This window comes from Poecilia latipinna, unplaced genomic scaffold (assembly GCF_001443285.1).
Source record: "Poecilia latipinna isolate Pla-1442-1.1 unplaced genomic scaffold, P_latipinna-1.0 Scaffold586, whole genome shotgun sequence".
NCBI lineage: Eukaryota > Metazoa > Chordata > Actinopteri > Cyprinodontiformes > Poeciliidae > Poecilia > Poecilia latipinna.
The window spans coordinates 175,536-199,568 of record NW_015113202.1 but is presented as its reverse complement, the minus strand read 5'-3'; the positions used below and the strand labels follow the sequence as shown (position 1 = coordinate 199,568).

Below are 24,033 nucleotides of genomic sequence, written 5' to 3'. Positions count from 1 at the left end.
TGCCATTCAAAATCTGAGAACCTAAACGTATTTCATTAAAGAATCAAACTGAAACACTTTATTAAAGTGAAATTTCAGGACAATATTTTTCATTTTGATCACCAAATGTGCAGCAGAATGAAGGGAAATTTATCTTAAAGCCTAATATTTTTATCTAGTCCATCAAAGCTTTAAAAAACCCCATACAGACTAGATTTTTAATGGATTCTCCCGCGTTTTCCTCACCAGGTCGCCTCGTCAGCGGCGACTGCAGGAAGAACATCCACGTGTGGGAGCCTCGCGAGGGTGGAGCCTCGTGGCAGATCGACCAGAGACCGTTCAGCTCCCACAGCCAGTCGGTGGAGGATCTGCAGTGGTCTCCCACCGAAGCCACAGTATGTGCAATTATCAAGACACTGCGGGTCACACTCACAGGGCTGGATGCTTCCTCTGTCCTCCTCCTCCTCCTCAGATGAAAGGAGTGAAGGCTCTGAGCTGTCGATGAGCACATGAATGCTTTGATTAGACATGCATTAATGACGTCACGCTGAGCTCACCTGCTCTGTGCTCTGCAGGTTCTTGGCTGTGGGAAACGCAAAAAACAAACAAAACACAGGGCGTGTCGAGTGAAATCACTGAGCGGATGTTTATTGTAAAGGAACACCTGGCTCGCTGCAATTATGTCGCAACACGAGGTTGCGGCTAAAACCGAAACAGTCCCCATCTTGTTTGAGGTTTGGGAGTGAGCAGCTTGTAAACTGAGGCTGGCTTGAGCCTTTTGCCAACAAGAAGAAGGAAAAAAAAAAAAGAACACAGTTGCTTTGTTTCAGTCCTGGTTTATGTTGGTTGTGATTCACTGCCGACGTTTAAACAGTTGAAATGTTTTGTTTTTTCTTCCTTTAGGTTTTTGCGTCTTGCTCTGTTGATCAGTCCATCCGTATCTGGGATATCCGCGCCCCGCCAAACTCGATGCTCTCAGCCAATGAGGCTCATTCGTCAGACATCAACGTAATCAGCTGGAACAGGAGCGAGCCGTTCCTGCTGTCAGGAGGCGACGACGGACTCCTGAAGGTCTGGGACCTGCGACAGTTTAAGGTGGGAACCAACACCAGTTTATCCAGAAAGACCTCGATAAACTAGAATAACTTATGGAACTGAATCAGTCAAATTTTACTTGTATAGCACCTTTCAGCAACAAGGCGTTTCAAAGTGCTTTACATCATTAAAACACAAAATTACAAAGTCAACAACATTTTGCACATGAGATTATAGATTAATGAGTCATGATTAGGTTTCAAAAGCAACTCTGAACAGCTGAATTTTTAGTCTTGATTTAAAGGAACTCAGTGTTTCAGCTGTTTAGCAGTTTTCTGGAAGTTTGTTCCAGATTTGTGGTGCATAGAAGCTGAATGCTGCTTCTCCTTGTTTGGTTCTGGGGATGCAGAGCAGAACCAGAAGATCTGAGAGGTCTGGAAGGTTGATACAACCTACACAATTTATTTCTGTAATTAAATTTGAGAAGTAAAACTTGTGTATTTCAGAGTGACTTTAGGTACAGATTAATGTATTTAATTTCTTGACATTTTGATGATTCTTGCTTACAGCTGATTAACTTAAAAATTCTAAGATAATTATATCACACAAGACCAATAAAAAAAGTATTTTTTACAGAAACGTTGACTGAAAACTATCTCCATGTTTGCTGGTATATAAATCAAGGTGATATCTTGGCCACTAAAGCAGGTGTTGGTACAGAAAAACACATTTTTCTGGACGATAAATTGTCTAAGAAATTATTGTGATAAACAGTAATAGTGACCATTGACCATTTTCAAGTAATATATTGATTACAGCATAATACTGCAAGTTTGTCCTCTAAGAAGAGGACAAACTTGTATTCTCTTAGAAGACTTCATAAATATCCAAAATGAAACACAACATCTAAAAACAATAAGTAAAATAGAAATGAAAGCCATGCAACAAACNAAAACCATAAATACAAGAGATTGTGANGNCTCTGTAAACAGAATTATTGAGCTCATTTTAATTTATCATGCGATTAATTGCTTATTGCATCAGGCTTAATGTGGGCAGGTTCCAAGTCCTGCTGAAAACTGACGTCAGCGCCTCCATAAAGCTCGTCTGCAGAGGGGAGCATGAGGTGCTCTGGAGTGACCTGGTGGACGGCGACGCTGACTTTTGTTGGAGTTCATTCACTTTTGTCTCTGTGCTCCACCGGGTCCATTAAGCTGTTTCAGGACCCGACCAGAACCCCTGAGTGTAAATTAGCTTAAGAAATAATGAGATTTGGTTATACATAAAAGCAGGCTTTAATGCTGAAAAATGATCAGATGTCACAAGCCATGCATGTCATGCGGATGGATCAGATACAGAGTTACATTCACCGTCCAGCGCTGAGCCACGCTGAGCTCACCTTATGAATGAAACCAAGTGAGGCGAGTTTAGGCAGTCACACATAAACATGGTTATGTAATCTGCAGCGTGTAAGCAGATAAAAGAGATGGAGGAAAAGATAGAAACACTTTAAACTTGATAAATCTCAGTGGCGCAACACCAGCAGCTCCCCAGTTCACAGCTTACTGTGGAAACTTCAAACAGGACTTTCGGCTGTGTGGATTTTGTGCTTCTCCACTGATTCCCCAGAGTCTGGGACTGAAATTTCCAAAGGAAATTCAAACGCAACATGTATCTGATAACTGGCTCCTGAATGGGTTTGCTACATAATCTCATCCAGGCTGCAGTTATTTTTTGTTGCTTTTCCACCTTTTGCGCTACACTTTTTCCTTAAACTAAAGTTTCTATTAATAAGCAGCTTCTTCAGCAAATAACTTTGGTATCAGTGACTCCCTGCAAGACAAGCAGCTTGTAGGCCATTTCATGCCCATTGAATGTGTTAAATTTCCTTTTTGGTGAGTTTCGCTGATTGCGATTTTCAAATTTTGAAAGAAACTAAAAACTAAATCGATTTTTTTCACTAGCTGTGAGCTGTGATCAGTAAAACGGTCAAAAACCAGGAATCTACAACAGCCTCCTGTTTTTTTAACTGAATTACTGAAGTAAATAACCTTTCCAATTACTCCTGTGTACGTCAGACAATTCCCACTGAGACTTGAGTAAATTTCTGTCATTGCAACATGAAAACCAATGTTTATAGGTTTGTATGTTGCATCAGATTGTCTGCAGCCTTGTTATTTATCCAGCTTCCACTAAACGCAGACCTTTGTTCCATTTCATGGTTGTTATGCAACTTTCCGACAATAATTAAGATGATTATTACCACCCTCCTTTTAATCCGTGTGGAAATGCGTTGAGCTGCAGTTCCAGGAGTCAAACAAAACCATTAATGCTGCCACAAAAACAAAGTTAACATGCATATGGCCAAATGTGGACTTATAGAACATAGTGGTGCACCAAATCGGCACCAATTTCCTTAAGTAAGGGTGATTGGCAATTGGCCGATACTTGCATGTAAAGACGATCTTTTCCAACAATCTTGAGTCTAAAAATCAGCCACTGCCTTCTTCTGCTCTGCAGTGAGAGGTTCGACTGACGGACCAGACCATCAGGTCACACAGTTACAAAATCAGCAACTTTCTTGCTATATTTAGCGACATTTCAGGCAGGAAAAAAAAAAAAAATGGTATCGGCCAAATTCGGAATCGGCAGGACAGACTTTTTAAAGATCGGTAACAAAATGGCTGTCCCACATTAACCGGCGTCTTTAACCTGCAGGCTGGTCGTCCGGTGGCCAGCTTCAAGCAGCACTGCGGCCCCATCACGTCGGTGGAGTGGAGCCCCGTGGACTCGAGCGTGTTCGCCGCCTCCGGGGCGGACGACGTCGTCAGCCAGTGGGACCTCTCCGTGGAGTCGTGCGACGTGGGCGCCAGGGTGGAGGGGGTGAAGGATCTGCCCCCGCAGCTGCTGTTCCTGCACCAGGGTCAGTCGGAGATCAAGGAGATCCACTGGCACCCGCAGCTGCCCGGCGTGATGATCTCCACGGCCCTGTCAGGGTTTAACGTCTTCAGGACTATATCTGTGTAGGCCGTAGGTGTGTGTGTGTGTGTGTGTGTGTGTGTGTGTGTGTGTGTGCGTGCGTGAGTGTGTTTTGCATGTAGTCGTAAATATGTGAATGGAGCTTGTAATAATGTAAATAACCTGGCTATATAAGTAATAACTATATTTCTGACATTTACTGGCAGAGAAAAGCGTATCATTAATTTTCTGTATGCTCTACAGATGTGCAAACCGTTTTAGACATTTCCTCTTGGACGCCATCAATAAACAGTTTAAATTCTGATCTGCTTTGTTTCTACTCTTAAAGAAAAATTAACTTCATGCTAAAAAATTATTCATAGTGGACTTAGATCAGAAGAAATGAGTCAGTTTGCCTCATTGGTGATTGGCGTAATCTAGCAGTAAAATGTTTTCTCGGGAGTTTAGTGGCTAGACCAACACACAGTAGTGTGTTTGTTTAATCTTTTTGTGTTTTTGTAATACTTAAATATTTGTATTCAGCCAATACTTTGCAGAACCAGATTTTGCTGTAATTACAGCTGCTTTGATTGGTTGCTTTTCACATCTAGTGACTGAATCTTTTGCTAATTCTTTGCAAACCCTCATTTGCAGTAGGATTGTGGAGCTGAAAGATTAGCATGCTTTCATAAATATAGATTTTCAAACCACTTCATACAGTATGATTTCATCTAAACCATCCCACTGCCGTTATTCTACATGAAGGTGAATTTCCCCCAGTTTCAAGTCTGTAGTAGAGTTTTCTCTGGGCGTACGTCAGATTTACCTCCATATAGAAATTCATCTCTGATCACAAGAAGAAATCTATGCCCATGTCATAATTCTGCCACCACCATGTTTTACGGTGAGTTCAAGGTCATGTGCATTGTTGGTTTTTCTCTAAATGTATGGTTTATTGTTCTTATCTGATCACTTTCTTCCACGTGTTTGCTCAGAATCTTTTCTTCCTTTCTTCTTTCTCTCAGTAATGTCTTTCTAGTTGCCATTTTTCCACAGAGTTCACATTTGCATGGTGCACAATTAATGGTTGTCCCGTAACCACGGAGATCAGCTACCTTTACAAATCCAGGGAGCCATTTCTGTCCTAGCTTTTAATAACATTTGTATAGAGCCACTAAATCAGCATGGCCTTGAAGTTCACATTTGAAGCTTGTCTTGTTTTATGGTCAAATTAAAAAACAGGAGTTCAAAGAAAAACCTTGAAGCAGAAATACTTTTCCTGCACTGCGGAAAACGGGGAATATAAAAGGATTTTGGCTGATTAAAAAAAAGACAGAAGGAAAATAAATTATTGCACTGCGTGTTATTTTGTTGTAGAAACTTTATGCAGATATATTTAGAAAATTGGTAAGGGAAAAAAAAAAAATCTCGACTGCAGACTTGTGTTAACAGATTCTCCAGCCGGAGCCGTGGATCTCTGCAGCTCATCCACGGTTGCCATCGATTTCCAGTTGTGCCTTGTTTTTATTTTGTAATGTCGCATTCAACAGAGCTCTAAGAGATTTGTAGGATGTTGTTTTCTAACTTGACTCTGCTTTAAACGTCTCCACAACGTGCTGCCTGACCCGTCTGCTGTGTTTGTTCTCTCAGAAACCTCTGAGCTCTTCACAGAACGGCTGGATGTGTGTCGAGATTAAACTGGACACAGGTGGAGTGCTTAACAGCAGCTGATGTGGTTGGATGAACTGGATTTTATTCAGGGGTGTTGTAATAAACTCAAATGCACGCTAAACATTACAGATTTTTATTAATTTAGAAAATCATGCATCATTTTCCTTCCATTTCACTCGCACACGACTTTAGTTGATCAAAAACTCAATGACATATGCTGATTGTGACAAAATGAGGAAAAACTGAGTGAATAATTTAAGGTGCTGCACTGAAATAAGAACACAAGAATCATTTAAGAGAAGGAAATTGTTTTGTGGCGCAACGTGATATCACATTGCACTACAAATAAAGTTACATAACTGTTCATTTTTAATTGGAGGTAACGCTTTACAAGGCCTTTCCTTTCTTTGTGGCAGGAAACCTGGTATGTAGCCACCCCAGTCAAAGTACCTAATTAAAATAGCAGACTCCTAATAAAGTGTAGAGCAGTTTGAGAAAGCATCCCAGTCCCTCATATTACCCAAGCCTTGCATCAGAGAGGCAGTCAAAGCTGGTGCCAATAATAACTTTGTTTTGCTGTAATGTTTTATTAAACCACAGGGTAACATTTGAGGGTTTTTTTTTAAACCAGCATTTTCAGCAGAAAGGTAAAATGGTATCTCCCTTTTACAGCATTTTGCAACGAGCATTTAAGGCGAGAAAATTACGCAAGCAAAAAGTACAAAAATACACAGTTTGTCCTGATTTATGAGCGACCTTTAAATCCCATGATTGTTTTCCTCTAACTAGAAAAAAAAAAACATCGCTACAGCCTGAAGGTTAGCTTGGGGAGTTAAAAATAAAACCATCTCAGATGTGGTTTTGGTCGGAACCAGAAAGCCTCACATTGCCAGATATGGAATGTGACAAATTCACAGTAACTCATTATCAACAACGCCTCTGTGGGCTGCAATGCTAAAGGCAAGGAGGCTGTTCTAAACACGCGATGCAGGACAAATAAGACAAGGATATAGCACAGTATGGAGTACAATTAGGCAAAGGATACAAGTCCCTTTAAGGCACATATAGGTAAAGGCCCATAAACACAGCGCTGACTGCGTACAGACTATAAATTGGATATAAAAGAGTAGATTTAATCATAACAACCTGATCCATTTATCCTGAATCAAACTTTCCACAGAGCTTCAGTCTGGCAGCAAAGTTTCCAGCTGAATGAAGCGGATCAAAGTGCTACAAACTCTCCGCTGTTTGAGTGAGCAGATGATACAAAGTCTTGTTACCTTTGTTTATACCGTATTTTCCAGTTGAGCAACATGTTAACTTGTGCACCTTCGTTGGTTTATTTTAGCTTTACATTCAGATTGTTTCTGCTTCCCATTCAGCTGTGAAGTGGTAAATTAAGGAATATGTTGGAAATGCAGTATAAACCGGATCTCTTTACAGACGCTGGACAAAGAGACAAACTTTTTTTCCTTCATTATCTGACATTAAATCAGACTAGACGTTTTTTTTTGTTTTTTTTTTCTGCTTCAGATTCAGACATTTGCATACATTTCCTCAGTATTTGGTTTCTTTAAACAAGCAGTTTGCTGGAGTTTGGGCCCATTCTTCCTCACTGACCTGGTGTAACTGAGGCTTACACCTTTTCACCTCTTCCCACTAATTATACAATCATGGCTTTGTGATGACCACTCCTGTGCATTGACTTTCTTTTCTTTCAGCCTGTTTTTTTTTTTGTTTTTTTTAATTAGGCGGTTATTGTTCATTTGAAACACCTATTTGTTCCCAAGCATTGACCTTTTGGTTGATGTCTTGAGATGCTGCCTAAATGTTTCCACATGTCGTTCATTTCCCATCATGCCATCTATTTTATAGATTAGTCCCTCCTCCAGTAACACTCTTACATCATACTGTCACCTCCATAATTAAGGCTTGCAAGCTTCCACCTTCTTCTGTAATACGTTACGATGCTCATTCAGGCCAAACGTTTCAATTTTAGTTTCATCAGACCACAGGACATTTTTACAAAGATTAGTTTCTTTATCCCTCAGGGCTTTGGCAAACTATAATTTAGCTCTTTAAATGGGAACTATTACGCAAGGTTCACATTTTGTACTTCTATTTTGGTCTCAACTGTTTCTAAAAAGAGCCTAAGTACTTTAAAAAAAAAAGTCCAGTAAAACGTTAATGTTCCCTGATGTCTGAAAAATTAGCTGTTTCAAAAATCTTCTGAATGTAACGTCACAAACCAGCGGCTACTGACCATCAGCAACCCCACCGAAGCAAAGTCCGTTACCTAGCAACCCCTGCCAAAACCAGCCCATTGCCTAGCAACCCAAGTTGAGTTCCAGCACCTTTGGTCAGCAGGGTTTACAGCTGTATGCGCTGTACAATGTCAACTTACCATCCAGAAACCAGTTGTTGCATTCTCATTGGTTATACAGGAGGCTCTACTTCTGCTTTTCAAAGCTGCACGATTGAATAGTTGCGCATCTGTTTTCTGCCATTTTCACGTGTAAACATTTATTTTTGGGTGGCGTGGCCGGTAGCAGCTTATTTAGATTTAAAGCGACAAAAGGCCCTAAAACAGCTCATTCTGCTCAAAATAGACAGAATTGATTAGACTAAAATCTCATTATCTCAGAATGATTTTGTGCAAAAAATGTAATAAACATGTTTTGTATAGCACATTCATCTACTCTAAGCTGATAAAGGGACCATTTTCACTGTGAATTATAATACTAATTTGATCAGCTTCAGTCAAAATCTCCACATGGCTCTTTTTAAAAGCCATTATTATCAACCAGTTATTAAAACTGGAACGAAATGGTTTGATTTAATGTCAGACGGTGAGAAAAGAGGTTATGTTTCTTGTCATGGTGTATGTAAATATCTGGCTTCGACTGTATTTTCAAACTGTTCACATGGAACGTGAATACCTGTCCCCTATAGACCGATTTCATCATCGGACTCGTCTTCAAATGAGTAGCCCCGTCCTTCCTCCTCATCCTCCTCTGAATCAGTCTCTGAGTGGACGCCCTCTGACCTCCTCCTGTCCAGCTCGGTGACCCCGTCCGACCCTGAGCTGTGCGATGAAGAAGGACTGGGAGGCAAATCTGCGTTGTGGTTGCTCAACTCGGGTTCTCCCGCCGGACTCTTCCTCCTCCCGCTGTCGTCTCTCACCGGGCTGCTGTGGCATCCCAGCTGATCATCGCCATCCTCGTCGTCGTGGAGGTCGTAGGTTTGACCCTCGTCCTCTTCCGATGGCTGGCGAATGATCTCCTCTCGCTTGTCGCTGAACCTCACCTTGGGTTTCAGCCCCCTGGACTTCAATCCGTTCTCGTCTGGTATCCTGCCGTCTTCATCCAAGCCATTCCCGTTTACAGACGTCTCCACGTTCCCCCTGATCGTCTTCGTTTCCACCACTGATGTGTCACTCTTTGGGCTGAGCACGGCCTCCCCGTTGGAGCACAGCGACAAACTGTCCATCACCCCTAAAACGTCCCCAAGGATAGACGGACCCAGATCCAGATCCAGGTCCAGGTCCAGGTCCATGGTCAAGGAAGACACGGACTCCGAGTGCTGGAGCTGTGGGCTCTGTGGAGCATCCTCCCAAAGGTGGCCGTGGTTCACCGCTACCTCCGGGTCAGCAGCCGGCAAGATCCCAGAACCACTCAGCTCGGAAGTGGTCGGACTGGGACCAGCGGTGGACAAGAAGGAGGTGTCTCCAAAGGCGTCGCCTCCCCTGCCGATGTGCATGGTGTGGCGAAAGTCCCCCAGGGGGGCGGAGATCATGGTGGGGTCCAGGCGGTGGGCCCGGGATGGTTTGTGGAGTGGCATGGCTTATCAGGGGAAAACTGTGGGTGGAGAAGGAAAAAGTAAGGGGAAAGAAGACCGAGCTAAATGAGACATAACACACAAACACTTCCTGATAAGACGCGGCTGAGTTGTGTAATGCAGTATGGGAAACCTATGAGCCTTTTGGCACTGGTCCGGCTGTGAAGGCCATGCTGAGACTTGCACTTGAAGCGCACTGTGCAGCGTTAGCACATACTTCTCTCTGCCCTCAGGGCTGCTTGAAGACAAAAACAAGACTATAACCTTCTTTACAAAATAGAAGACATCTAAACGTTTTACAGTCGTGAAAAAAAGGAGGGAAACCCCTAAAGTAGCTTAAAAAATAGTTAAAACTGTAGGTGTGATCTTGAACTTATATCTTTCTTATAATTAATAACCTAAAAATAACTGACGGACACTTAGCGTAAAGCGGGAGTGGGACTGAGTGAGTTAATATATCAGTAGAGGGGGCTTCAAGGCCCAGCCCTCTGCTGCTTTTTAAGTTTCTTAACGCTTCAAAACATCTATAAATCACATAAACCGATTCTAAAGCACATAAAATTGGTCTTAAATGTATTAAGAGAAACGTTTGGATCAACACAAAACTCCGCTTATCGACTGAGTTAACCAAGATTTACTTAGAGAGCAATTAAAAAAAAAACTTACTTCAAATTGTTTGTTTTTCTTTTTTTTTGGCTCCCGCTGCAGTGTCCACCTTTTTCATTTGTCTTTTCGCTTTCCTCTCCTCCTTCCCAACTTTTCCCTCGCTCTTTTCTCGCCGTCGTATGCCTGTGTGAGTTTTTCTTTTTCTTTTTTTCCTCCTCCTTTCCAAAGGGATGGGCATGGACTGAGGAAGTGACGCGACAGTTTTTTTTTATCTCTCTCTTACTGGTAAGAGAGAGGAGCCGCAGCTGGATTAAACCGGGTTTTCCGGACAGTTTGAAGGCACTCAAACGCATCACAGGGCTGTTAAATCAGTGCGTAATAACTTTATTTAGGTCAGAGTGTTTTTTTTAACTTAATCAAATATATTTATTTATCCCTTTTGGATCCCTTGATATTTTGTTTTTTGTACTTTAATATTTTATAAAACTTTGCGGTACATTCGTAAAATGTACACAATTTGACCAGGTTGAGTATTTTTTGTGCTAATTTTTCCTTCAAATGTCTTTTAAATTGAACAGAGCATTTGCACCCTTCATTTTCTTGTATTGTTTTTAATACACTGCCACTGCAATTTGATTTCTGTTTTTGTTTGTTTTTCCCCATTCTCAGTGTTTCCCTTAGTTTGTTTTCCACTATGTCAATTTTTTTTACATGTTTTGAAGTCTACAAGTTTGTATGTATTGGACGGCAAGAAAATGTACTTTTTGGATTTTTAGCAACTTTGCAGAAACAAAATGGATCAAATTTAATGTTTTTGACCCTAATAAAAAAATCTAGTTTGGAACTAGAGTTAGATTTGTTTCACTACATCATCACCTCTGATGAGGTCAAAAGATATTTATTATATATATAAAAAAAACAAAAGACAAAGTATATTTAGACATTTTTCCATGAAGATCTCCAAAATATCAGTTTTGTTTGTCCAGCGGAAACACATGGTGGGGAAAACAAAGAGACCTCTGGGATAAAACATTAGAACATTGCATTGTCCCTTAACATAGAAGGTGATTTCCCTGATGTCCATTCATTTAATGAAAAATGGCCTAGATATAAAAATAAACTTGAAAGAACAATAAAGTTGTAAAATCATCAGTTATGTATGTATTGTTATTATTCATTGTTAATAACGCCCAAAACCACATAGTCACTTTTTATTGCTTTATGTTAAAACCACAAACACATGCATTTATTTACATTTTAGTAACAGAACATGGAAAAGTAGTGCAAAAGAGACATGATTTTCAAGAATTTTTACAAATAAAAATTTGAAAAGTGCTCTGTGTATTTACATTCAGACTTCATTACTCTGGAGTCCAGTGTGAAAGAGCACATCAGACGGGTTTAGGAGAAGTTAAAACAGATTTATAGAATAAAATAATAATCCAAGGTTTGTACATCTCACAGAGCTCTGTTCAAACCTACCAAGACATGGACAACCTGTAAAGAGCAATTCTTTTGCTTTATTGTTATTTTGAATATCATATTGAGTTTTAGAACAAAAATACCTTTTAAAGAGAGGTAATGTAAACATGTACTGAATTGAAGCATCCCGAAATTGAATTAAAAATGTGTAATTTTCATCATAATAATCAATAGGAAGGACTATGTGAAAAATGTATTGCTTTTATAATTAGCACCATTCTCTTTATGGATGACCAAAACTGACATAATCTAAATTAAAAGAAGTTGTTGGTCCTCCATATCTGTAATGGAAGTTTTAAGCAAATAAAGCATAAAAAAAGGTAGAATTTGCTTTTTTATAAGCTTCGTATTTTAAAACATTCATTAAATCTTTATCACTTTGGGCCACGGTTCTGAAGAGCCCCGTGTGATTTCAAACTGCAGGTTACGTGGAAAACAATGACTGCTCAAATCTGCTTAGAGTTCATTGGGGAGCGGAGAGAAGGAAGACATAGGAAGTCCTGTTTGCAGCTTCCAATAGGCTGTTGGGGACACAGCAAACATGTGGAAGAAGGTGCTCTGGTTAGATAAGACCAAAACTGAACTTTCTGACCCACAAGTAAAAGACTGTGTGTGGAGGAAAACTGCACATTTTGCATTTCAAACATTTCCTTGTGAAACGTTGTGGTGGACCCATCATGCTGTGGGTGAACTTTTCTTCAGCTGGAAAGTAAAATTCAGAGTTGTTGGGAAAGTGGATGGAGCTAAATGGGAGACAATTCTGGAATAAAACTTGTTAGAAGCTGCAGACGACATGAAACTGGGGTGGAGGTTAAACTTCCAGCAGGATAAAAATCTCTTAATACAGCCAGAGTCACGTTGGAATTGATTAGATGTACTCATGTGTTAGAGTGGCCCAGTCAAAGTTCAGATCTAAAACAAACTGAGAGTGAGTTCACTCTTCACTCAATCTGACTTCGACTTCTCCAAAATCTACTGAACAGCTCTTGATTTAGCTGCAAGACTGATGTATTTTTGTATTTTTTTTTCTTTTACTTCACTCTTTGTAAATACATACCCGGATATAAAATTTAACAGTATTTCTTTCTTTTTTTTTTTTTTTTTTTTTTTACAAAACAGTACTCAACATTCCTAAAAAATACTAATTTGATTAAAATATTAATTCATACTTTTTGTACCCATTTGAAGCTGCATGTTGCTAAATTAACCTGCACTGTGTGTGAATATGTTATTTAAATTAAAACATCCAAAAGATCCAAAATAAAATATTTGGGAGAGGAGGAACTCGGTGTCAGTGGGTTCCCCACATCTCTTAAACACAAATATGCAGACTGTGATTAGGCAACACAGGCTTAGCAAACACATTTAATTACACTGTGAAATATTATGAAGGACTTTAGCAAAAATAAACTGCAATTATGTTGACATTCATGGAATTCAAGTCGAAGACGTCGAGGTTTTAACACGGCCACACCTAGTTGACTACATGTTTTTAAAGGGTGGCTGCTTCATATTTAGTTAGCTGTACCCTTTAGCCAAAATGTTTTTTGGAGTACTGAGAAGAAGATGTGGAAGTGGGCCAACATTTTGAGAGGTTTTATTTGTCTATTGTCTTGTGCTTTCAAGCTTCCTTCCATGGGTTAAAGAAACAAAAATCCCAGGTATTCAGACAATGGTACTGGGTGTTGAGTCACTGTTTGTTGGATCCTGTGGCAAACACTCAGCATACTTGTGTGATGATGTAGTCGACAAGACAACATCAACCAGTCAGTCATTCACACGTTGTCAGTCACTGTGAAACAGGCAGGAAATTATACGAAAGCTGCTCCACTGAAATCAGACAGCGCTGCTCCCACAGAGGGCATTTATAATAGTAATTATACATATATACTTACATACTCAACACACGATAACAAATGCAGAGCTTAGGGATCTGATGGTAGGAATATTTCTTTGTTGGATTTGGCAGAAATTAAGACAAGTATTTCTGCAGCTACATTTGGCATTAGGAGTTATAAATGACTTGAAGGTTTTGGAGGATTAGTGTGGGAGAGACTCTGGCAGGAAATGACTCCCCTCCCTGTGACACACACACACACACACACACACACACACACACACACACACACACACACACACACACACACACACACACACACACACACACACACACACACACACACACACACACATCCTGCAGCTGCACATGCTCCACAGGAAGGCCATGAGGGAGAAGAGCGCTAAGATCTACAGAGCTTTAAACAACTGGCTCTTCTCACTGTCATTCAAAAGCCTTCAGTTATTCCATATCTTAATATTTACATCCCACTGTTTTTAAGTGCAGCTGATAGTTCTTGGGCCTTTTCATTGTCTTTTTTTAATATTGACAGATTTTTTTGTTCAGTTATTATAATGCCATTTACTTACAAATACATTTTACTCTGACTTGATAGATTTCTTCTTCCTTTGTCTCTTTTTCTTTTTTCACTTTATTATTGTGCATTCTTGATGTTATTAGAGTTTCATTTATTCATTCAGTTTTGAATTTTAAGTTTTTTCATTCTTGTTAATCTGGTATTCGGAAAAACAGGTTTCAAATATGAATTTCTGAGAAGTATAAACTTAAATTATATGTTAACTAAGACACAAACAATTCTCTCCTCCAACAGTAATAAAGAGTTAGAAGAGAACCAGGACTGGCGACTGACCATGGGAGGTCAAAGTTTAAGAGCAGAAAGTACAGGTCTTTGTCCTTTTTCTACTTCCTGTTTGAGGGAAAGTATGTGTATGCAGGCTAGTCATTCGTGAAACACAAAGTTTAAACTACGTTTTTACCATAGATGAACTTACTTTGGACAGTCGCCACTAAAAGCATTTTTATTATACCATTAGTTACCCCTATAAACGATTTCCACATAAAAATATTAATTAAGCACTTTACTAATCCTCAAAAACAGTTAAATGGAAGACATAAGGCACGTTTCATACACTACTACAGAGTCAATATCTTGCAAAAAAAAATAAAAAATACAGTTTAAAACTTTAATTCACCGTAACTGTGGCTCATATAGTCTTCAGAGATTTCATAGCTAATGGTTTATTAACTGTTTATTAATCATTTTGAATGTGAGACTGACTGACTTTTCAGTTTTATTTATTCACATAGATTTCCCAATTAGATTGGTCCAGATTTATCTTTTCCAGATTTATACATCAGATCATTTTCAATTATGTTCACACCTTAGTTGTTACTGTAAAGATAAGGTCTTTATCAAATTCCTGCCATGGTTCTTGCTTCAAAACTCTCTACAAGAGACAACAGAGGCTAGGATGAGGCATACACATAGAAGCTGACCCAACAAGTGGAGCCATAACACTTGTAAGAAGTACCTGATCTTTTATGCTTTTCATAATTTCCTACTCGTTTCATTCACCTTTTCCTTCATAGCACAAACTGGAAATTTGTTAAATAAATAAATAAATAAATAAATAAATAAAATTAAAAAGGAAAATGATCAGCATTATTTAGGGAATAAGTGTCTAGAATGTGCTACAAGTTCACATCAATACTGATTTAAATGCAGGGTGTGTTACTGTTTTTATATGTCTTTGTGCCACTTTTAACTATCAAATATGATTTAAATCAGTATGAATGTATTTGAAAATGTTTAAGACCAACGTTTTTCTTTGTTTTCCCACAAATAGTTGGGCTTTTTAGTCAAGTTTAAACGGTTTGGACCAAAAGATCACCAAGCTTTCTCTGTTTTAGCAGCAGTTTAATTGTTTTCTCACTCTGCTGGAAGCTCACTCATTTACATTGTAAGTTTAACAGTGATGGTAAATTTGTGGCAAAACAATACTTTGAAAGATAAAAACTTTTGTCAATAAATTTGTTAATTTAGCTCAGGTTTGAGGTTATAAAACTTCAAATGTGGATTTTAATTTGACAGTCGAAATTCAGGTGAAAATACCTGATAAAAAATGTAAATATGGACTGAAGTTTATCCCTGCTGCGCAAGGTTTGCGGCACAAAAATATCCAACACAGTGGTTTAAATGTTAACTGAAACAATCTTCCCAATATTTGTCGTATAGGTAAGCTATTTACATAATTCAAAATAAAGTGGACAGCATTATTGACAACAGAAAAGAGAAAACATAGATATATAAAAGTACAGTCTCGCTTTATTATACTGTAAATCTAATGCTTTGTTTTCCTTTCCAACACTGAACTTTCAGGTGACTAACTGAGACAGGACATATTTGGCTAAGTATACCCTGCGCCTGTCTGCTAAGGCATAACCAAGTCGCTTTATTTTGTTTTATGGGCAAAACAAGTAACAGATACCTTTTCAAAGAAAACATAAACTCTAAACTTGGTTGGGTAAGGGGGACGGGAAGCAGGACTTTATATGAGCGCATTTCGTGTCGCAGTTCTCCCTGTAAGACACTACGCTGGGGGAAATAAACAAAAGGAGGCCGTTGGGCGACTTGGCCAGTTTAACTTATCTGCCATTTTGTAGCTCTGTAGTTTGCTCAGACCGAGCTGTTCGTCAACGCAGAAGGAACAGATACACGAATGTCTGCTTGTTTTCTTTTAATTTACCTCTTGTGTTAGGGTGTATTAACGTTTATTTTCTTTGTATAGGTAATTGTATTCACGATCAACTGATTGTCCCCACTGTAATTTACATTTCAGGTTGGATTTTTAGTGTTGTTTACCTTCTGAGGGATTTTAGAGGAGCTAAGGCTAACGGCGTTAGCCTAGGTTTTCTGGTTAGCTCTCTGAAGCTAACGGCTAATCTGTAGTGAAATGGCGGCCAACACGGCTCAGGCGACCGCTACAACCAACTGGTAGGTCACACTCTTAAAGCGAGAATGTTAATTTAGTTCATGTAAATGTCGTTTGATGAATATACATCATGTCTTTAATGTGTTTCGTTTTATTTCAATACCGGTGATGGCATTAGATTTATGCCCCGCATACAGGAAATTTGCGGGGTTGTGTGTAGGCCGTTGATACGGCTAACGGAAGCGAAATAACTGTAGCACTAGCTACAGTTATTTCGCTAAAATTTAACTTAAAAAATGCAATGCATTAAATGTTCTGTATCTGACAGTGTGATAATAGGTCAAACATATGCTGGGTTAATTACGGAGAAACTCGATGCTTGTCAGTGTGTTTAAAAATGAAAAGTTGGATACATCCCCAACAAAAATATGAAAATAAAAACGTATTTTTTGTTTCCATAAATTCTAGGGTGTTGCATTTCTCGAAAAATGAGGTGACAACAACTAGAAAGCAGATGTGTACCGTAATCTAGTCCACGTTTGAAGAGATTAAATATCGTAGCTTTTGAGCTGGGCCAGTCCTAATGTATTGCTGATACAAATAAAGCAAATACTGAAATTACCCTTTATTGAACTCTCATTAATGAATTCACAAGCTAGGTTTAATATATTGTGCTTTTAGTGTAGAATAATCTGGTCCAGGTTTAAGGTGTTTTACTCAAATTTTTATACTAAAGCAGATTAAAAACGCTCAAGGCAGTGAAAATCTTGCCCTTTTAACAGTTTCCTGAATCTGGATGTTAGATTCCCAAGCCAAAGTGTCAAACGACTTGTGCAAAAATATAATTTTGATTACTGTAGAGCAAGATACCAATGAAAAATAAGATACCAAAAAAAGTCTCCCTTGTGCTTGCATAAAACAGAGTGAATCAAACCGTACCAGTGTATATTGCTAACCGGAGTTGAGGGAAAACACAGAATTGGATTAGGACGCGTTTAAGCTATGAACAGGAATTGTACACCCTGATTTGGTTCATAAAATGCAGCTGCAGTCACTAATAGTTGTATACCTACAGGAACCTGCTGAAAGTTCATTTGTATAAGTTAAAAGCTAAAATACTTTAAGAATTTCTTAAAACATTTAAGTCAAATTCAAAGCTTTATCATGAACTATGTTTATTTTAGAATTAAAATTATCACTGATAGATGATGTCTTCTGATTTGCCTTTAATTTTTATCTTTTTCATCATCTTTGCTATAAAATATGTATGTTGTACTTTTATGCCTTTTTATGACTCTCTTAAAAGCTGCTAGATTTCAATGGTGTATCTGAATAAAATCCATATTTTGTTGATGTCAAGCTCCAGTCCTCGAGGGCCAGGTTCCTGCAATTTTAAGATTAATCTCCACATCAGCACAGCTGAATCACAAGATTAAGTCATTGACAGGACTATGCAGAACTTGAGTGGATGAGGGACATCCCAGAGTTGCAGGTCACTGGCCCTCCAGAACTGGAGTTATTCATCTCCTGATTTATAACTAGCTCCTGACCTGACATGTTTGGGTAAACCCTCATCTGTGGGGTTATTTATTATGTTATGAAGACATTTTGAGACTTTGTTGTCCTGATCCAGTTAGTTTTTGAATTCTAGCAAAAATATCTGGCAAACTCATCCCAAGTATTTATATCTTTGTTGATGGCAGGTCCTATGGCCCTGCTGCAGATGGCCATGTTCATGAAAATCCAGAATGGGAAAAAGCACGACAAGCACTTGCGTCAATCAACAAGACTTCTAAGAATTCACAAGATAACAGAAACACGGCCGAGGTTTGTGCTTCATCTCTGTTGCATCTTACCTGTTTCACACTGGAGAATTTATGAACCTGTGGCTGTACTAAATCTTGAGAGGCTTAATCATTGGTTGCTTTAATTTCAAGCCCAGAATTGTTAATGATGCACAGTGGCAATACTTTAAAGAGTTGCTATGATTGCAATCACTTTTTAGTTGTTTTTTTTGTTTCACATGCAAGATTTACTTTAAGGTGTAAATCGGGCCTCATGTATTTGGCAAGTGATGTGCAATTAAGATGCTCATTATCATGGAAAAAGTTAATAATTTATATTTATTTTGACAGCTATGTCCAATTGATTAAGTCTATAAAACCTCAAAGTTAATCATCATTTTTCATTGTTGGTTCTGAAAGGGCATAATTTAAATCAATATATTTTATTATTGTGTACAGTGTAGCTATGCATTTTATGACAATGATTGAATGGTTTTAAATACTTTTTTATTGTCTATTTTGTCAGCATTCCAAAAGAAAAAAATCAAATTTAAGTCCATATTGCCCCTCCTTAATGTTAAGAGACATTAAATCAAATGGTTGCATCTGTCACTGTGTAATTTACAGCCTTTGCCACTTCTGATCGGTAAATATCGATCCACTCTCAACTGCAGTTAAGGACATTACCACAAATATGTCTTAATTAAGCTATTCAGTATTTGCCCTTTGGGTTTTGCAAAAGCATCTTGTAGTTTACTTTCATTGATTTCTGTTCGTATTAAATGCTTGTTTATTATTGTTATTACAAAAAGATTTTGTTGTGTTGGTAATTTTAGGCAGGCCAGTTTCAGGCAGCAGACTCTGCTGCTCTTCAGCAGCAGCAGTACTATCCATGGTACCAGCAAACTCAGCAGCATTATCCTGGATACACATACCCCTACAACTACTACTACCCCATGGGACCTGTGAGTACAGAGGAAATGAATTGCTCGTAGATTGTGTTTAGCAGGCTTATTTTGTACCAACAAATTGGTGTATTCTATTTTTTATGTGTCTATAATCAGAGTAATGGGAAACAGTTTTTCTAATGGCTTGTAGTTTTGTTAAAACACTTGGCTCAATAAAATACTGAAATAGACTTTTACTTTTACACTGTTACCATTAAATAAAAGAAGCGAAGCGAAGAAGCGAAGTTAGCCTGTTAGTATCTGCCAAACTCCCCATTTTTGTGGGGAGATTGTGACATACGACTTTTAATCTTTTGCTCTGACGGTGCTGATCAGTGAAAGGGGATCCGATATGTGGCTGGACACAATTATGGCGCAACGGGTTGAATTTGTTTTTATCCAAAGCTGTACATCCTACAATGCTATTTTAAATATACAGTGTCGGGCTACACTTAATTAAAAAAAAATGTGCAACTGTGATATTATTGTGATTGCAGAACTGCATCTAGTACAGGGGTGGGCAACTCCAGGGCTCGAGGGCCGGTCTCCTGCAACTTTTAGATGCATCTCTACTTCAACACACCTGAGTCAAATAATGAGGTCGTTAGCAGGACTCTGGAGAACTTGACTGCACTTAGGAGGTGATTCAACTGTTGGATTCAAGTGTGTTGGACCATGGAGACATCTAAGAGCTGCAGGACACCGGCCCTCGAGGACCAGGATTGCCCACCCCTTATCTAGTAGCTTGTCATTTATTGCACCATTAAACTCTTCAAAATCAATGATCATGTTTCACAGCTTGATAAGATTTGATTGTTTAGTTGAAACGATACTTCTGATCTTCAGTAAAATAACAACCGACAAAAATATGTCAGAGTTTCTGTTGTTCTTTTCTCTCTTTCAGTATGGCGCTCCATACCCACCAAATCAGTACGGTGTACCTCAAGGAGCATATCCAGGAACTCCAACTTCTAATGGACAGGTATAGAGTGTATTTTTCTTTGAAGTAAAACTTTAAATTACTTTCAGATGATGAGTTGCGGTAGTGACTGTTCTGGAATCAACAAACACAAATACGGATCTTCTGACAAAGCAGTCAAGATATGATTAAATTCATAAATTAAATTAGATACAAGTGGATTTTTCTTTTGTTTTTGTTATCGTTGTTGTTGCTTGATGCACAGTTGTGTGGAAGTTTTCCTGATTCTACTGTTTCGTTTTCACAGCCTCCCCCTGTGCCTGGAATGGAAGACCAGACCCCAAACTACTCCCAACCACAGCCCCCTCCACCCGCCCCCCCCCAGCCTCCCCAGAGCCCAACCACCTCAAAGAATCCCCCGCCCCCGCCACCCTCACCTATCCCCCCTCCCCCCAATTCCCAGTACGCCCCGCCTGCTTCGCAAAACTCTTACAGCACCAACAATAGCATGTCATACCCGCCCAGTGACCCCAACCAAATGCAAGTGTACAATCACTCCCAGGGCAGACCAAACTATGGCCAGAGTTTCCAGGCCCCGAACTCCTACCAGCCTTCTCAGAATAATTCCCAGCAGCAACAGCTGCAGAGTCAGTACTCACCTGGGCTGGGCCGCGGAGAGGCCAATAAAAGCCAAAAACCAGGACAGCAGATCTGGCACCGCATGAAACGTGAGCTTTTCCTTTTCTCACATTACAGCTTCCCCATCGTTAGTTTTTATGTTGCTTTCTTGGAAGGAAAACGGAGATAATTGTTTGCCTTAAATGTTTTTGCTCTCACAGAGGCACCAGGAACGGCACCGGTTAAATTTAATATTTCCAAGAGGCCCTATCAGGTTCAGTGTTCCCCAGTCTCCAGTCAGGCTTTCCAACCAGGTGAGCAGCCCACCGGGTTAAATCAGGCTCCTTCCTCACCAGCTACTGCCAGCACTGCTTCCGGCGCGGCCCAGACGAGGTCAGACCTGCTTCACTGGTTCTTTTAACAACCAGTTGAACTGGTAGTGACCTTAAATTCCTCTCCAGGCCCCAGGACTGGCCCCAAGCGATGAAAGAGTATGTGCAACGCTGTTTCACCGCCTGCGAAACAGAGGAAGACAAGGATCGTACCGAGAAGGTGTTAAAGGAAGTCCTCCAGGAGCGGCTGAAGGACGGTTCCGCCTACACAATTGACTGGACCCATGAGCCATTACCAGAGTGAGTTAGTTCTGGTTTTGACCACCGAGATTGTTAGTAGAGGCTAATTACTGCCAGGAAGATGTTGGTTTTATTTTCTTTTAGGCTCTGACCAGTCTTGTGAGTTAATTGCTCTCTTTAAGGAGGTGTTGTCATAGCCAAGCATCAGTAGAGTTTTGCCTGAAGCTGGGCTTTTTTCCCCCCACAGATTAAAGGTAAAGCAGTCTCGTTGGGAAGCTGTCCCACCCCAAAGAACATCAGATAACTCCATGATACGTGGAGGAAGTACAATGGGGGCTGCTTCCAGGGGCAGAGGAATTGGCCACAGGTTAGGTAACTACAGGAACATTTTTTCTCAAAGGAGTCCGTCGTCTAGTTCATCGCGATCCTCCTCCCGCTCTCCTTCACCGTCACACGGCCGACACAGAGATCGAAGCAACCAAAGACACAGGCGCAGGTAAGATTCAAGTCTTACCTGCTTTGAATACTTGAAGTTTCCTGTATGCTGATTGCTAAGATGTCTACCGGCCTTTCCAGTGATTCTGGCTCCCAGTCAGACAGCAGCATGTCCAGCGACCTGCAGCCTCAACTGTCAAGACGCGGACAGAAAGGCGGACGCGGTCGCGGTAACGACAGGGACAGGGGACGTGGAGAGAGAGGCAGAGGAAGAGGAGGAAAGGCCAACAGAGGAAGACGGTAAGATGAACATCTCTAGAATCTACTAGTCTTTGATTTATTTATCATTCCTGTTTTTAAGTGGTGAATAAATATATTTGGGGCTCTGCTTTGTAGAGCTTTACCATCTGATAGCAATTTTCTCTTTAAGAGCTATAATTAGCAGCCCTTCCTACTGTGTGTTCAAGAGTTGTTTAGTTATGAGCATGAATTGCTGTAACTACTGTAGTGTAGTTACGCCACTTTGACAAAACGTTTGTTAGGCACAAATTGACATCCTGTGGTAAACCTCTGCTTTCCTTTCTTCTGTAATGACATCCACACTGAAGAGTGTTGTCGTTAGTAAAAATGTAGTTGTGTATAGAGATTATTTGTTCACTGATGGGACAAATAATGAGGTTTTAATCTGGGGCGGTCAAGCTGAAAAGCACTAGCCGGTCTCTCAGTGGATCTCTAATTTGCTTTTGTCTTACAAAAGCTTTATATTTTAAAACGTTTCTTTTAGGAACATGGATGATTCAAATGCAACTGTTGGAAAAAAGAGGAAAGGGGGAAGCGCTGGAATGGATTTCCATGACCCAAACAGGGAAGCTAAGAAGCAGAGCAGAGCAGCTCGTTTTCAGAAGCAGCTCCGCTCTGAGCCGCTGGTTCTCTCCATCAACTCCCTGGATCTGCCTGATGGAACCCAGGAGAGCCTCAGCTGGGAGGACTGCCCCATCGTGGGCTCATGTCAGGACATCACCAAGCCCTACCTGAGGCTCACCTGCGCCCCCGACCCTTCCACTGTCCGCCCCGTGCAGGTATGTGATTCAGAAGATGCAAACGCAAATTCCCCTCTCAGGATTTACCCACAGATTGGACAGTTTGTAGTTTTTGGTCTATAGTAGTTTCATTTATGTTTACTTGAAAATTGATTCCACTGAGACTAACACATTTCTACATAACTTCACATCATGTTTAAACTAGTGGGGTTTTTTTCCCCCAATGTCTGACCTCGAAGAAAAGAAGTAGTACAGAGCTTTTTTTTTTCTTCATGAAAAGCTCCTTGCTGCATTCGGTTGTATTTCTTCTGCATCTTCGACCTGTTCTTTTAAAATGACAGATTTAAACGTTGACAACGTTTGCAGCCTTCAGAGACTAAAGATCTCACCTTTGAACTGTTTCTATTCTTGTCTTCTGTCAGGTGCTCAGGAAGTCCCTGCTGGCTGTAAAGGCCCACTGGAAAACTAACCAGGACTACGCTTATGCATGTGAGCAGATGAAGTCCATACGACAGGACCTCACGGTGCGTTCAGTTAGCCTGCTGTCATTTTAGTCTTAAAATTTAAAACAGAAAAAAATATCAGCTAAAAAAATAACTTTTGATACTGTGTCCCTGCCAGGTCCAGGGCATTCGGACTGACTTCACAGTGGAAGTGTACGAGTGTCACGCACGCATCGCCCTTGAAAAAGTGAGATTTCTTTTGTGTTTTTGTGTATGCACTTATTGTTTTTTGGTGTGTTTTCTAAGCTCATCTTGTTGCTGATTGGACTCTTAGGGAGATCATGAGGAGTTCAACCAGTGCCAGACTCAGCTGAAGGCCTTGTACAAGGATAATCCCTCAGAGAATATTGGCGAGTTTACAGCTTATAGACTGCTGTATTACATGTTTACTAAAAACTCTGGAGGTAAGCTTGCTTCTTTTGTGTCATAATTGGTCTAAAAGAGGCAGCATTTTTCGGCGTTTTCATGTCGGCCACTTTCCCTCCAGATCAGATCACCGAGCTGGTGTACTTGACTCCGGCTCTGCGGGCGGATGAGTGTGTGGCTCATTCTCTTGCGCTCCGTGCCGCCTGGGCGCTGGGGAACTACCATCGTTTCTTTAAGCTCTACCGGGAAGCGCCACGCATGGCTTCATATCTCATTGACAAGTTTGTAGAAAGAGAGAGAAAGATCGCTCTTCGGGCCATAGTCAAAACGTGAGTTATGCTCCTGAAATCAGGGTTTTTATTGACTGTAAACCATAATGATGGAAGTTACAAAAATGAACACTTTAAATGCACCACTCAGCGAGTTTGACTTTTTTTTTTTTTTTTTTTTTTTAAAAATATTTTTATGGTTTGCCGGAAGTTTTTTCCCT

General features: G+C 40.0%; 3 protein-coding genes across 5 annotated transcripts in view; 2 read left to right on the top strand and 1 right to left on the bottom strand.

Annotated features, from left to right (window-relative positions):
- Positions 1 to 6,443, top strand: part of grwd1 (glutamate-rich WD repeat containing 1) — a 27,551-nt gene extending 21,108 nt beyond the window's left edge. Inside the window, exons 9-11 of the mRNA XM_015042350.1 lie at positions 229 to 374; positions 883 to 1,074; positions 3,733 to 6,443. Of these exons, the coding sequence (XP_014897836.1) occupies positions 229 to 374; positions 883 to 1,074; positions 3,733 to 4,041 (647 nt within the window). The 3' untranslated portion in view covers positions 4,042 to 6,443. The remainder of the gene's footprint in view (positions 1 to 228; positions 375 to 882; positions 1,075 to 3,732) is intronic.
- Positions 6,444 to 7,367: 924 nt separating this feature from the next.
- cdc42ep5 (CDC42 effector protein (Rho GTPase binding) 5) lies at positions 7,368 to 10,319 on the bottom strand. Of its 3 annotated transcripts, XM_015042352.1 has the most exons (3): positions 10,147 to 10,319; positions 9,614 to 9,715; positions 7,368 to 9,500 (listed from the first exon to the last, which is right to left on the bottom strand). In XM_015042352.1, exon 3 carries the CDS (start codon positions 9,481 to 9,483, stop codon positions 8,590 to 8,592), a length of 894 nt encoding a protein of 297 aa, XP_014897838.1. In that variant the 5' UTR covers positions 9,484 to 9,500; positions 9,614 to 9,715; positions 10,147 to 10,319; the 3' UTR covers positions 7,368 to 8,589. The 3 variants fall into 3 exon arrangements, with proteins under 3 accessions (XP_014897838.1, XP_014897837.1, XP_014897839.1); XM_015042351.1 differs by lacking the exon at positions 9,614 to 9,715; XM_015042353.1 differs by lacking the exon at positions 10,147 to 10,319 and having other exon boundaries at positions 9,614 to 9,718.
- Positions 10,320 to 16,269: 5,950 nt separating this feature from the next.
- leng8 (leukocyte receptor cluster (LRC) member 8) overlaps positions 16,270 to 24,033 on the top strand; it is a 12,204-nt gene continuing 4,440 nt past the window's right edge. Inside the window, exons 1-14 of the mRNA XM_015042349.1 lie at positions 16,270 to 16,421; positions 18,063 to 18,186; positions 18,980 to 19,108; positions 19,995 to 20,072; positions 20,317 to 20,737; positions 20,849 to 21,020; positions 21,089 to 21,259; positions 21,447 to 21,695; positions 21,776 to 21,934; positions 22,419 to 22,713; positions 23,097 to 23,198; positions 23,296 to 23,364; positions 23,452 to 23,581; positions 23,665 to 23,872. Coding sequence (XP_014897835.1) covers positions 16,381 to 16,421; positions 18,063 to 18,186; positions 18,980 to 19,108; positions 19,995 to 20,072; positions 20,317 to 20,737; positions 20,849 to 21,020; positions 21,089 to 21,259; positions 21,447 to 21,695; positions 21,776 to 21,934; positions 22,419 to 22,713; positions 23,097 to 23,198; positions 23,296 to 23,364; positions 23,452 to 23,581; positions 23,665 to 23,872 — 2,348 coding nt within the window. The 5' untranslated portion in view covers positions 16,270 to 16,380. The remainder of the gene's footprint in view (positions 16,422 to 18,062; positions 18,187 to 18,979; positions 19,109 to 19,994; positions 20,073 to 20,316; positions 20,738 to 20,848; positions 21,021 to 21,088; positions 21,260 to 21,446; positions 21,696 to 21,775; positions 21,935 to 22,418; positions 22,714 to 23,096; positions 23,199 to 23,295; positions 23,365 to 23,451; positions 23,582 to 23,664; positions 23,873 to 24,033) is intronic.

What these genes read in the sequence shown, in the direction of transcription:
- cdc42ep5 (XM_015042352.1), bottom strand. Translation starts at nt 9,483, where the DNA reads ATGCCACTCCACAAACCATCCCGGGCCCACCGCCTGGACCCCACCATG.